Below are 15,723 nucleotides of genomic sequence, written 5' to 3' on the forward strand. Positions count from 1 at the left end.
GTCCCATCCAACACCACAGTTCCAGACCACCAACACCATCAACTCCAGTGTCAACAGACACCCCTGTCTGCACCGCCACCCGTGGGCACCGCACAGAGCCTGCCGCGCTCTGCACTGCCGCCTTGGACCTACTCACAACAGCGTTTCAGCAACAACAACGCTGCCGCTGCCTGCATAGTGACCTGGAAACACCGTACGTCACACCGCGGCCCTGGTCTCACCGACGCAGTCACCGAACCGCTACCTTCACCGTGACCTGTGGGCACCACACGTTGCATCGCACCGTTTTGCACCGCAGGCCCAACGTCATCCACGCCAGCGGTCCTGACTTCGTCATCAGCCCGGAGTTCGATCTGCAATGTGTGTGACTTCAAGGGCCCGATGACCCCTGCAGTGACTTCCAGAACGGACACCAGCGACGCCGCACTCCAGATGTCATTGCGGTGATCACAACGCCCTACATTTCCAAGGTACTGTTTGCGGGTCTTCCCAACACTGAAGCTGGCCAGTGACGCCACAGCTGGCTTGAAATGTTGGATTTGTTGTTCACGACACTGTGATAACCCCAGACGGAGCTATTGACTTCAAGGAAATGGATGTTTATGTTAATGCTTTCAAAATTATTAATGTATGTTGGATTTTTCTGGTTTCGGTCTTGTTTTACACAGATAACTATTGGCTATTTTTCTAAAACTGGTGTGGTGTCCTTTTGTAGTGTTTTCACAGTACAGAATGTTATGTGCAAATGCTTTACACATTGCTTCTGAGATAAGCCTGACTGCCTGTGCCAAGCTACCAAGGGGATGAGCGGGGGTCAGTTGAGCTGGGTATCTCCCTTATCGAAACTAGAGTGAGGGTCCCTTTTAGGAGAGGGTGCAAACCGACTGCCAACTAGAGACCCCATTTCTAACAGCCGGGATCACTGAATGTCATTATATTGACCTTACATGTTTATGGATAATTCAATATTTTAGGCAAGAGTGTGCACGAAGCCTACACCTCCACAAGCAATACTAATCAAACGAGTATCCTCTCTATAATAATATTTGAGACAAACAGATTCAAACTTTCACTGAGATAGCCACCAACCTGTCCTGCACCGACACTTCTGTAAGAGGAGCAGCTCTTTGTTCTAGGTCTGTTATCAACTAGCATGCCCTACCTCTCCAATATTAGAACAGAGGCCAAGTAGGAAAAATCATTTTGCAATTTCATGCAAAACTGTCTGTTTCTTCCTTAAAGAAAAATCTTAGTGCATAGTTATCCCCTAGAAAGAATCTTGAATAAAGAGTTATCGCTTTTTAGCCATTTTCAGTTATCTCCAATTCCTTTAATCAGTTAAATTTTTTCTATGATGTTTGATCACTTAATCCCATTGTTACGGTTTTTGAAATATTATGTTTCGCAAACACCTCTCTTTTGAACTAACCCTGGTGTGTACCATTATGATCTTTAGTTCTTAATGATACTCTTGCTTCGTAGGGGTGTTACTTATTACACCGCACACATTTTCTTCAAAGATAGCCTTGTTCAGCTAGCCTGAGATAGGGGATCTGGAAAGCCTAAATTACGTCTGTTAAATTCTGTGGCCTAGACAGTGGGTTATTTTCCAACAGGCCTGCATCTCACAGTGTGTGACAAATTCTCATGCACCATAAACAGTGTAATAATTTGTCCCTCAATTATATTACAATGAGGATAACAGTCAATGCAGCTCGGGGTTTTCTTACATTCAAAAATATTTTGGACAAGTACCTTTGTGCCCACTACAAGAGCAACCAGACACAGTGCAAACTAGCTCCTTGGGCACCTTATTTATGCTGTACAGCTTAAACTAAATAAAGAAAAGAAGTGTGCCTACAAACCATTGGGATATCGAAAGAACAATGGATACCAATAAGACTTACACAAAATAAAGTTGTGAATTTCACTGCATCTACTGCTGACACGATGCTGTCGATTATTTTAAAATGAAAGCCTTAACAAAATGAATAACGGGTTAAGGGAATGAATAATTAAATCACAATGAAAACAACTACATACAATTAGACAAGCATAATAGGAGGTGTGTGTTTACAAGGTGAATATAATTTGACATTTCTTTTACACTTAGACATGAACATATGTGTTAGTAAGACCTTGAGTTGGGGAGCATACTTTATTGTATTTTAGCTACAAAAAATTAGTTTCAAGGAAACAAGGAGGCGGCTAAAGAAAAATTTGCATTTCTTGAGTTGACCAAAGTTGACACTTCAGATGAAACTCTACAGAAGTAGTGAATCGCTCTGAATCAGTTAGGGTAATAATAGTGCATACTGCCATACACACAAGGTTGGCAAAAAGGAAGACGACTGTAGCACCGTATTTCACATACCTTTTCATGTCTTTTAAGGAGCTGGTGCCTTTGCATGAAGTATTGATCTTTAAGTTGTTGTTTGAGCAGCTGGTGTTTCTCCTGCAAATGTCGTTCTTCTAACTCCCAAATTGCAGCTTCTCGGGCTACAAGCAAAATAAGCATACACATTTGATATTAAGTAAATTATTTGTGGCTGGTAACATAAATCTTATTGTGAGAATAGATCAACACATTTTGGTATCCCTTATGTGATGGAGGATACCCTGCTTCGGGGGAAACTGTAATTTCAGTCTGAGTCTGGGGTTACAAGAGTTGCTGAAGTGTCCACACCTCCTGGGTTCATACATGGATATTTCATCAGGAAAAGAAGTGAACAATAAATGGGGGGAAACTGCAGAAATCCCTGTACAAACTCTGAGTTCCGTAGTTATTCTCAGTTCAAGCAACAAAACTTGTAATTTGAAGCAACATCAAAACAAGGAAATAATGTTCTCTGTAGTATCATTAATTTCTAGATGCACACATTCCTACCTGTTAAGTTAAAAACTCTTAATAAGCACCCTCAACTTTTAATAGATTTGTACATCACCGTAGTGAAAAATAAGAAAAATATTTGTTTCAGCATCCTTCAATTAAATCAACATTGTAAATTGTGCCTCTGGGTGGTGTTCAAATCCACTTCCTTTCGTCAATGAACACTGTCACAGACACCGCTGGAACAGTTCCACCTCCTTGTAAGTTTCCCTTTGTACAGGAGCAGAATGCCCATGTACAAGAAAGGCACAGTCTAGCTGGTAAGGGAAATCGCCTTTTCAAAGCCGGCATTATGACACAATGCCTTAACTAAGCTGGGGAGGCTTTTTTTTTTTTTTTTTTTTTTTTTAAACTCACGGGCCATTTTGCTTCCTGTAACATGAGGAAAAATGTTTCAGCCAGCCCTTACATGACTCAGAGACGTAGTCCCTTGTCAGAGGTTGGACAACAAAAAAATTATAAAAAGGGGGAGGGTAGGGTAGCTGTGGTTAGGTCAGCTGCTCTGTAGGAAAATAATTTGTGTGTGTTGCTAATGACTCTAGCCCCGTTTGACAAATCTCGGAGGTGATACTTTTCGACTAGTTTGTGCATGGACAGTTTCAGGGCGATCCATCAAGTGGGGGGCTGCGAAAAAGGGGGGGGGGGGGGGGTGGTTCAAAAATGCAAAATCCACATGCTTTTTCCATAGACTTCTTTAGGCAGAGCTACAGCAAAAACTGCTTAACAGAATTACACCAAATTTGTCAGGAAGCTAGATCTTGACCCACAGGTTATCCTATTTGTGATTTGGTGTACAACTGTTCAGTAGTTTTTGAGAAATGTAGGTTAATAAATTACTGTACATCTGGACAGATGGGTCTGCAAGAAGCCAGAGAGTCTTGTGGAAGTGCTAATTTAAAAACATAGTGCTCAGATTGGCCTAGGGAGCCTTTTTTCTGCGGGAGTCAGGGTCAAGCAGAAAGTGAGGGCTTTAACTGGCTGCCAGCAACATGAGAAAAATGTTGCTGGCAGCCATTACAGGACTCAGGGACCTGCCATTTTCCAGGCTGATGAGCAGTGTGTTTTCTTTACAACACTGAAAAATGATCTGAAATACTTGATGGAGATGAATGCATCCTGGAATTATTAGAGTGCAATTTCTTCTGTAGTTCCTGTCCAAGACAGTGGGTTATTTCCTGTTGCTCCCTGGCCCAAGAGCAGAGTCCATGGATCTCCTTTGTAATAGCTGCAGAGTATGCAAATGCCCCAAATCACCTACGAGCGCCTCCTATTTGGCCCGCCGCTTCTAGGTAGTAATAACATGGAATGATGCTGGCTCTGGGTGGGATAGTTAATGGACCTAGCCACAGTCCAGGCCCTGGTTTCAACCCCCTGTGCATGGCCATAGGCCGTGAGCAGTGTGGGGTTGGCTGCTTGTGAGAGGTTTGCTGCTGTGTTCCGCTGTGCACAGTCAAAGAACGTGCGCAGCAAGGAAAGGCTTTACGTATGGTAAGGAATATGCTACTTCTCCTGTAGGGATGTGTTTGTGGCATGTAGAGCTGTAGATTCACATGCTCTGCATACTCCTGCCATCTAGTGCTGGGTCCAGAGTGGTGCAAGTTGTTTTGCTTCTCTGATATTGCACATCAGCTCCTTTGTCAGATTGTTTTCCCGCAGGCAAGTGAAAAAAGAGTGACAGAAAGTATAGAAAAAAAAGAAGATGCCCATGCAGTGTATAAATACACATGTACAAATGTATACAAGGGTATAGTAATGGCAATGGCCACAGGCATCCGGGAAGGAGGCAGGTCGCATGCGAATCTACAGCACTACATGCCATGAACAGATGCCTACAAGGTAAGTAGCATATTCCTTTCAAAGGCACGTGTGGCTGTAAATACACATGCTCTGCACAGCCTGTAAAGCACTCCCTCTAGAAAGCGGTGGCTAGCCTGTAGAAGTTGCAGTTCTCTGCAAGAGTGTTTGCAGCACAGCATGACCTACAATTGGCTTGTTGGAGTGTGAGAACATCCACAAGGTAGTGTTTTGTGACAGTATGTGGTGTTGACCATGTATTAAAAACTATGAAAAACCAGAGCTGTTAAAAATAATACACTGGGCATCCACCATAAGTTTTTTGTTGTGGTATTAACATATATAAGGAGCCTGGCTTGATTTGTTCTCTCCTCATCCCACACAGAGCTTGCTGTTATTCAAACTAATTGCCACTAGTTTACCCCCTCTTCTGAGCCGGGGAAAGCCCTCGCCTAGCTCCAGCTCACCTCCTCTTAAATGGACAGTCAAGCTCTGATAGATACAGTGCTAAATAGAGGCCAATAATTCAATACAGCTTATCTGTATTGGATCTGCTATTAAATCCATCAAGCAGTAAATATAATCTGAAGCCAATGCAAGCTTCTATCTCTTCTAATTTGATGCATGTCTGTAAAAAGCCTGAACAGTCACTGTATTGTGTAATCCAGAGACAGGTGTGCCTCAGACATTTTATTGACTTTTTCCTTTTACGTCTCGCCTGAGACATATTATACAATGACGGGCCATACCATACCATACAATGACAGTTTGTACCGTACTGTACAAAGACAGGTCATACCATACAATGACAGGCCATACCATACTATGCTATGCTATACAATGACAATCCACAAGCCATAACATACCACACCAAAAACATACTATATTATAAAAGGTCAGGTCATTCCAAAATATACTCTATTATACTATGACATACCATCCCATACCATACCATACCAAAACATACTAAAACTATACGACAGGCCTTAACATACTATACTATATCATACAATGCCAGACTATAACATACAATACAGTGACAAGCCAGAACATACTATAAATACACACACACACCATACTATATGACATGCCCTACAATACCATAAAAAGGCCATACCATACAATGACATGTCATACCATATCATACTATACTATACAATAACATGTCATAACATTCTATACAATGACAGACCATTCCATACTAAACTCTTCAAGGACCTATCATACCATAATAAACTATTTAATGACATACCATACTACACTACACAATACATTGAGATACCATAACATACTATATTATATAATGACAGCCACAACATGCCATACTAGACTCTACAATGACAAGCCAGGCCTTGCCATTCCATACCGTACCGTACTATACAATGACAGGCCATACCACACCATAGTGTACTATACAATGGCATACCGCACCATACTACACAATGACAGCCGTAACAATACGATACAAACACAGGCCATACCCATACTATATATTGACATGCCATACCATACCATACTAAACTCTATGGGTGTGTGAGGGTGTTTTGGGGGGGGAGGGGGAGGAGCCTGACAAGGAATCGGCGGTCCTTCAGACAGCTGAGTGAAGAAAGGTCGTCATCTGCTGCTCTGCAAGTAATTCTGTCCCCAAAAACAAATGAAAAATGAGCCCTTCCACATAAGAGGTTGGCAAGATAACAAATGAACAAGGAGCACCTGGTTAAAGGCCAGCAAAGGGTCTGGCTTCCCTTTGAAGAGTCCCTGCAGCTAGGCCAATATTTGGCATGTAAATCATGCAGCAAATAACATGTACAAAATCTATCCCCTCAGATTAAAAAATGTGTATTAAACATTTGCAAACTGTGAGTGTTTTGCTTTAAATTAAGAAATTATCTCACAGCTTTGAGAGGTATTTCATTGAAACTGAGTTTCAGAACTTAGAAGCATCTCTGCACATCTCTGCCCCCCTAACCTAGCCAACAGTGCTATCAATGAACACTAAGAGGCAAGTCAATTGTCATGTGTAGCCTTTATGTAATGTATCCTTCAACATTAAAGCCTAAATATCAAAACACCAGATGTCTTTGGTGTTATACAACATAATTCCTAAACTCACATATTTGTAGGTGTTCTCCTATGCGATAATGACGAATACAACACCATGTGAAATAAACATTTGCACAGGATCACACAATTTGGTCAGGTGATGAAGCCGGGATTCACAATTTAGCTACTAGCTGGGAATCTCTTTCTCATGTATTACATGAAAGGTTAGTGCACTGACTAATTCTTTGTGAATGAGCCTAAACCATGGGTGGCAGGCAGAAGCACAAAAACAAACAGGGAGAAGGAGGTTGTGGGGCTGGGTCTGTCTTTCTTATAGCCTATATAACATTACAGAAGAGGCCCAGCTAAAAGAATTACCACAGGATGGATAGGAAAAAGGATTTTCCTATTAGAAAAACCCTCACCCACCAGGGTTACCTCTTGGGTGGCATGCTTCATTGTTGGGTTTCTTCCCGTTGTGCTATGGAGCGGGCGTGCTACGACCTACGGGATACATGGGAGCACTGATGTAGTCTTGTTAATGTGAATCACAGGAGGGATAGGAGTTCTGGGGTCTTGGGTGAGTTAAAAATACCTGTCTCCTACTAATTCCAATGATTTTATAGATCTCTTGGAAGCGGTATGAATAAAAAGTGGGCTGCAGAAGTGGGGGATGTAATGTACCCGACTTCCTAGTCTACATGTTTCGGAGCCTTACCCCTAGGCTCCTCTTCAGGACCAAGGTGGACTCCCTGGTGCCACTCCTAGTTTGACTAGGAGTTTCTAATGAAAGCATAAGTAATACATGCTCAGTGTTAAGGTGCAATTCACCTAATTAATGTGGTGTCATATGATGATACCTATCGTTTATGGTGTCCGTCATTGATACCTGCGGAAATATAAGAGAGGCATAGTTATCATAGCCCCCATTTGTAATAAGCCGCTATATATGTTGTTTGTGCGTATGGTGCCACCTATTTGCGAACTGCATCGCACTCGTGGAAAAAGGCACTCATAAATATCAGGAATGAGAGACCAAAGTGCTCTCACAATCAACAATACAAGACATACTACATTTAAAACGTTTAAACATGTGAAACACACCAAACAGCACACACATGGTGCATGTCTAACCTACTCGGGCGTATATGGACTCTCATATCATCGCTCCTCCGGGAGGGGTGTGTGCTTCTAGTCACACACTAAAGATCTGGCAAAGTTTTAGACTCGATTCATCTTACAGTATCTGTAGCGCGATGTAAACAATGTTCAAAAGGCACTTACTTCCTCAAAGAGACACTCCCGCTATGTACCCAATACTCACCTCCCCGAGGTCTGAATCTGAAATGCTCACATGGGAGCAGATTTTAAATGTGCAGCTACCCTTGCATCTCGGCATGCTAAAGCGTGGAACACTAGACCGCTAACTTCCCCAAGATGGCGGCCTCACGTGGAACAAAAGGGGGTCCTGCGAGGACCGTAAAAGTAGGTATCCTTTGTGGGTGCCTGTAATTGCATAGAGGGGTTCATGGCCTTACACAGGCAGAACTTGGGAGTCCCTTATCACTTTGATAATTATTTGGAAATTTCTTTCTTGTCTTTAACAAAGGGTTACTAGCTCCCTTCTTACAGTGATGGTGATGTATATGAGAGTGGCTAATACTTATTGATGAGGGGCTTGATCTTTGTGACACTATGAAATGCAAAGGAATGAGATGGACATAGGACCTTTTGTGCTGCCACAGTGTACCATTCATTTTAGGAGATATGTATCCAACTAATGATTAGTGTGATGTTAATATTTTGTCAGGTCAGCTGGCTCCAAGGTATTTTCTCATTGGGGCCAATTTGGTGTGTGCGTAATTTATAGACCCATCATTGTTCTTTTACGAACAGTGAAGACTCACAATCTCTTTATGGTGTTCCAGGATAAACCACTGGTAATCCTCCAGTGTGCGCGCTCTTTTTGAAATGAGTGGATATTTTGGTTGTAGCCCGTCCACATCTCGGGTTACTCTGGTGTTCGATGATGCAAGTCTTAACCTCGTGGGTGGTCATCTCCACATAATGAATGTTGCATGGACAAGTGATCATGTATACTGCTAGCTGGGTGTTACAATTGGAGAAGTCTCTAATGTCCCATGTTGTGCTGTCATTAAAGGTGACCTTTGTTAGATGGCACACACACTACAGTTCCCACATGGATAATGTCCATTGGCTAGTGGTAGGTAGTTGATATCTGGTTTACTACGAAGATGATGTGGGCAGGTGTGTACAAACAGATCTCTAAGACTCTTTCCCCGTTTATGTGAAAACATGGGTTTGGGAATATTTAATGAGCCACTATTGAGGATGCGCCAATGTTTTTTGATGATCTTGCTTACTTGATTGATTGGAGGCTATGTTAAATGTTGAGATACATATCAGTCCTTCCTCCTTTTTTGGGGGGAGGTGTGTCCAGAAGGGGGGCTTCTCTGTTGTTATTGCGAGCTCACTTCATGGCTTGGTTGATTATTCATGGGAGGCATTTCCTAGCCTCCAGTTTAGATGCTAGACTCTGGGCTTGTTTTTTGTAATCTGATATCTCTGAGCAATTCCTTCTCAACCTGAGAAATTGTCCAAACTGTAAGTTCTCTCTCAAATGGCCGGTGTACACCATCAAACAGGAGTAAACAGTTTTTGGCTGTTGGTTTTTCATGGGTGGTTGTTTTAAGAGCACCATTGGTGGCTATAATGTTTAAATCCAGGAAGACCAAATGTTCCTTTCTCATTGTGTGAGTGAATTTCAAGAACTGGTCCTGTCTGTTTAACCACTATAAAAATGAAACCACTTGTGTATCATCCCCTTTCTAGATAACCAATATGTAATCAATGTATCTTTTCAACAATACTATGTTGTCTCTGTATGGATTAGTGGGGTTTAGGATCCTCTCTTTCTCTAGATGATGGACATAGAGACCGGCCAGACTCAGAGCAAAGGTGTTTCGAATGCTAGTCCTGTGTTTCTGACTGTACAAATTTTTCTCAAACTCCAAAAAATGTTTGGTAGTCCCAATCTAAGTTAAAGATAACCTCCTCAAGTATGTGTAATGTGTCATGGTGAGGAAGGCTCGTGTATAGGCTTTCCACATCCAGTCCTATTAGTTTCTCATTTTCTGGATCAAAAATTCTGTCTTTCAAAACACACAGTACATACTTTGTGTCTTTAAGGTAGGTATCTGTCTTTTGGACTATGGGTCTTAAAAACGCATCTGCACAACGGGACAGAGGTTCCAAAATAGAATTGGTACCTGATACGATGGGTCTACCAGGAGAGGATTCAAGGTTTTTGTGAATTTTGGGGATAGTGTAGAAATAAGGAGTTAGTGGATTTTTATTAATTAGGAAATCTCCTTTCTGGAAAATCCAGTTGTGCGCTACACCTTGCTCCACCATACTGTGGATCTTTGTCTTTAGGAAATCAGTAGGGTCCTCCCTGAGTTTTTCATAGTTATGTGCATCACCCAATAGTCTTAAACATTCTTTACGATAATTTTCTAAGGTCTGGATTACGATAGTGCCTTCCTTATCTGCTGGTTTTATTACGTTGTTGTTGTTAGCTAATTCCTGTAAGTTTTTTTTTTTCCTTGGTTGTGTTATGGAACACCTTCAAAGTGTTAGTATTAATCTCACTGATATCCTTCAGAACCGCTTTTTCAAAGGCGAGGATTTTTGTAGGGAAATAACTGTTGGGAGGTGTGAAAAACGATTTTTTTGCGTAGACCTGTGTCCCCCAGTGTTAAATTGTCTGCTGGTGGCTGACCTTCAAAAAAGGATCTTAGCTTGATCTTCCTGTTTGGCAGGCAGAAGCAACATTAAAAGCTGTCTTGTTTTGAGCTGAAGGGGCCAAAAAGGCGTCAAGCTGAGCTAGACCAGACATCTGGTTTGAACCTTCAATGGCTCACATAACTCTACTTTCTGTAATGTTATATGTGTATTTGTAGAGCGCAAAACTCACCCACAATGGTATCCTGCCACTGAAGCAGGAGCTGTATGCTTTAAGTCAGTGTCTGGGCTTGGTCAAGAGCCACGTCTTTGATTTCTTGAGGAATGAGGAGGCTCTGATGTGCCTGAGCAGGTCTTTCAAGACTTTGGGAGTGAGGTAGAAGGCATCACCATCAGATCTGGTTCTGTGTCTGCAGGAAATTTGTAAGAGTCTGGCTGAGGGGAGGTGTGTTGAAGTTTATGTGGCTGTTGCAGTACAGGTGGTCAATGTTGTGTAAAGCCTTGTATGTGTACGTGAGGAGTTTGAAGGGCACTTTTTGTAGCTCAGGAGCCAGTGGAACTCTTAAGTGCAAAGTGATGTGATTGCGAGGTGGGAGTTTGAGGAAGCACCAGACTTCTGGGTTTTCTAAGGTCTGGATTCTTCTGGTCAGTTGAGCATTGATTCCAGCATAGGGTGTGTTGCCATAGGTCATCTTACTGGTGATAAGGGCTTGGGCGACAGTTCCGCAAGTATTTGTGATGGGCCATTTGAAGACCTCGTTGAGTACATTCAGTGGGTGGAAGCAGAAGATGGAGGCTGCGTTCACTTGGCTAGTCATGGTGAGTTCTTGACTGTTTTGAGCTTGAGCTAGTTGGTTTTCATCCCCCTGCGATTTCAGTGTCTTGTCAGAGAGGGAGAGGATGAACTAGGGGTATGCAGATAGGATATGATGTTAATTCCGTGGGCGTAGATGATGATGGCGAGTGGGGGTGAGGGACAGTGTCAAGGGGTGCAGAAGGATTGAGTAGGCTGAGGACGGGGGCCACCTCGGTCCATGATCATCCAGATGTAATCCATGGCAGCAATGAAGGTGGACTCTGTACTGTGGTGATACCAGAAACTGACTGGGTGGGGTAGTTGGAGTGGTACAACAGGCGTTTGTTTATCATCTTTTCCATAAATTTGTAAGGTAGGGTAGCAGGAAGGTAGGCCGGTTGTTGGCTAGCATCTTCAGGTCAGCTGTGGGTTTCAAGATGACGAGAAATACTATGGGATGTTACCAGACGTCTGTATATGCTGCTGTGATAACTGGGTCATTCAGGATTGGATCATAAAGAACAATCTGTGGAGCACTCAAAATGTAATGATCTGTCAACAGCAATGGATTCATATGTATATGTCTAGATTTTAATGAATCATAATAGCCATATATAACACAAAAACATGAGGTACTCAATAATAAATCTCGAAAATACTAATCATCAAACCAAGAAAGAATAATGTACACAGTTCACGAGAAGTCCATCCATGATGTGATTTTTCTCTTTGCTGAGAGGTTTTTAGTTATTAATGTGCTTCATTTTAAAGGAGGTGCTGCTTTTAATTGCAAAGTTCAGCCAGAATTGAAATCCGTAAATCCTGATGAAGTCCATCCAAGGAAAGTATTATCCCAAATTGTAGAGTACAGCTTAATTAAAACATTAAGCCCAGCCGACACGTGTTTCGTCCTGATGCGGACTTTCTCAAGGCTCTAGAACGTAAAATTTCACCAAAGATTACTGCTAACTGTGTGCATAAAGCAGTTCTGATGGGTATTCTTGAAACAAGTCGACCAAAACGTTAAGCCAGGTAACACCACGTTGATCTTAACACGGCTCCTCACGAAGTCAACCAGCAGTAACTCTAAAATGCCCCGTTTGAGTTATTTTCATATTCCCGACAACACCGACAGCCTGTCTACTCCGTCATAGTGGCCATTCAGGATTGGGGTGAGGGCTGCCCTGATATGGTCCAGTCCTTTAATGAAAACGTGGTGAGGGCAGGAGTCTGAGGGTGCTCCAGAGTGTGTGAACTGAATGGTTACTGTGGTTTCTTGAGTGGTGAAAGTGGGCCATGAGGTCAGGGTGGTCCTCTTGGTGTTCGTAGAGATGACAAGAGGGCTGCAAGTGTAGAAAGGTCCAGTTGGTGCTTGAAATATTTGTAGATGCTTGTTATCTTGTTGCTGAAGAATAGGGACAGCTGGGTGCACAGGTTCTGAGAGGGGGTTACGCTGGTGGAGTTTGCTGCCAGAGAGGTGGAGAGTCACTATGCCAAAAAGATTTGCTTGGTGCTATTTTTGATGTAGCTGGTGAGCGCGGAGCATTTGGTGGCTCTGATTTGCTGATGGTTGTGTCGGAGGGGTTTATAAGTGCTCTTGTTGGTCAACATCTTTCTCATCACTATAACCAAAAGTAATAGGTTGTGTTACCAAGTTGGTTAACTAAGTCCAGTAGCACTATGGCTTAATCTGTTTGTTAAACTAGCATCATCTTCAAAGTGTTCAGAAGCGAGTATGTGCTGTGTAGCGGTTCACAAGCTTACCAACATAGATTCTATGCATTAGGAGAGGGAGAAGTTGCTTCAGTGCTGGGTGACTGACTGTTGAAGACTGTATTTGATTTATGCTAATTGTAAGGTGACCAGGTTAACCAAACCAAAAAAACAGGAGATTTAGGGACACGTAGTCCTGGTTTTATAATGTGATAAGCAAGACTAGAAATAACAGAATGCAAGGAAAAACACATAGACTGGAGCAGCTAGCCATACATAGAGCTGGTAAACGTGGCAGGGCTGTGGTAAAAGGTTATTTTGTCCTCAGACCATGCTGATAATGAGATCGGGTCTAATAGAGGTGTGAGTACAGGTAACATCTTACACATCATGCTTTTACTCATCTGACCTCGCAAAACTACAACAAGTATTTAATTTCATGAAAAATGTCAGGACACCTGGACACAGGTAACAAAAAAGGCACTATCCAAACAAATCAGCAGAATCTGGTCACTCTAAGAGGCAATTCTGTTTCACTAACGGCCCATGATCTATTCCAGTGGCTGTGCACAATCCACCAAAACATTTTCCACTATTAAGCATGTGTCCATTTAACATTCATTCACCGTATACAAACGGTTCACAATCATTTCTTTTCACTAACCATCCATTTGTCGCTGCAAGTGCTATTGCAGGACCTGAAACAGGACTTCAGATGATCCTCAGACAAAATACAAGATAGGTGGCCATCTAGGAATTTACAAAACTCCATTTGTGCACCCATAAATTGAAACAACACTTCAGATGACTACTACAAAAAGATGGTCTGGTCACCAGACAAACACAAAATGCTAGAGGTAGCCCCAAAACACTTTCACAAATACTCGCCCGACTGGGCTTTAAGCACTTGCCACTGAACCCAAACCACACTGCATGCAGTAGATGAGACTGGAAGGAGATTGTTTCAAACATGGGAGATCATCACCTTCTCACTGCATCTCTTTTCCCAATGGTATTAATGGATCAAAATTAAGGTCCTTGCGGGTATGGGGTCAGACATCTGATTGTGCGAAGAACACAGGTGCTCGAGCAGTTGGTGGCTTTTGTAAACTTAGAGAGTGAGGGGTGTAGAAGGAGACACAAGTGAGAAAAAGAAAGGGAGACAGATGGATATATAAGGTCACAAATGAGTGACATATAGATATAGATATATATATATATGGAAAATGTCACTTACCCAGTGTACATCTGTTCGTGGCATTAGTTGCTGCAGATTCACATGCTGTGCACATCCCGCCATCTGGTGTTGGGCTCGGAGTGTTACAAGTTGTTTTTCTTCGAAGAAGTCTTTTCGAGTCACGAGATCGAGGGACTCCTCCCATTTCGGCTCCATTGCGCATGGGCGTTGTAAAGAAATGACTCCCTGTTGCAGTTACCCCCCACTTTTTGCCTGATACTGATGCTGACTTGACTGAGAAGTGTGCTGGGACCCTGCTAACCAGGCCCCAGCACCAGTGTTCTTTCACCTAAAATGTACCATTGTTTCCACAATTGGCACAACCCTGGCACCTAGGTAAGTCCCTTGTAACTGGTACCCCTGGTACCAAGGGTCCTGATGCCAGGGAAGGTCTCTAAGGGCTGCAGCATGTCTTATGCCACCCTAGGGACCCCTCACTCAGCACAGACACACTGCTTGCCAGCTTGTGTGTGCTGGTGGGGAGAAAATGACTAAGTCGACATGGCACTCCCCTCAGGGTGCCATGCCAACCTCACACTGCCTGTGGCATAGGTAAGTCACCCCTCTAGTAGGCCTTACAGCCCTAAGGCAGGGTGCACTATACCACAGGTGAGGGCATATGTGCATGAGCACTATGCCCCTACACTGTCTAAGCAAAACCTTAGACATTGTAAGTGCAGGGGAGCCATAAGAGTATATGGGCTGGGAGTCTGTCAAAAACAAACTCCACAACTCCATAATGGCTACACTGAATACTGGGAAGTTTAGTATCAAACTTCTCAGAATAATAAACCCACACTGATGCCAGTGTTGGATGTATTAAAAAATGCACACAGAGGGCACCTTAGAGATGCCCCCTGTATTTTACCCAATTGTTCAGTGCAGGACTGACTGGTCTGTGCCAGCCTGCTGCTGAGAGACGAGTTTCTGACCCCATGCGGTGAGAGCCTGTTGTGCTCTCTGAGGACAGAAACAAAGCCTGCTCTGGGTGGAGGTGCTTCACACCTCCCCCCTGCAGGAACTGTAACACCTAGCAGTGAGCTTCAAAGGCTCAAGCTTCGTGTTACAATGCCCCAGGGCACTCCAGCTAGTGGAGATGCCCGCCCCCTGGACACAGCCCCCACTTTTGGCGGCAAGTCCAGGAGAGATAATGAGAAAAACAAGGAGGAGTCACTGGCCAGTCAGGACAGCCCCTAAGGTGTCCTGAGCTGAGGTGACTCTGACTTTTAGAAATCCTCCATCTTGTAGAAGGAGGATTCCCCCAATAGGAATAGGGATGTGACCCCCTCCCCTTGGGAGGAGGCACAAAGAGGGTGTACCCACCCTCAGGGCTAGTAGCCATTGGCTACTAACCCCCAGACCTAAACACGCCCTTAAATTTAGTATTTAAGGGCTCCCCTGAACCTAAGAATTTAGATTCCTGAAACTACAAGAAGAAGAAGACTGCTGAGCTGAAAAACCCCTGCAGAGGAAGAACAGAAGACA

General features: G+C 43.2%; 1 protein-coding gene across 1 annotated transcript in view; it reads right to left on the reverse strand.

Moving 5' to 3' along the window:
- The window catches only part of LOC138301709 (STE20-like serine/threonine-protein kinase), a 221,009-nt gene that overhangs the window by 75,215 nt on the left and 130,071 nt on the right, over positions 1 to 15,723 (reverse strand). Inside the window, exon 13 of the mRNA XM_069242224.1 lies at positions 2,375 to 2,499. Within this exon, the coding sequence (XP_069098325.1) occupies positions 2,375 to 2,499 (125 nt within the window). The remainder of the gene's footprint in view (positions 1 to 2,374; positions 2,500 to 15,723) is intronic.

Source organism: Pleurodeles waltl, chromosome 6 (genome assembly GCF_031143425.1).
Source record: "Pleurodeles waltl isolate 20211129_DDA chromosome 6, aPleWal1.hap1.20221129, whole genome shotgun sequence".
Classification (NCBI taxonomy): domain Eukaryota; kingdom Metazoa; phylum Chordata; class Amphibia; order Caudata; family Salamandridae; genus Pleurodeles; species Pleurodeles waltl.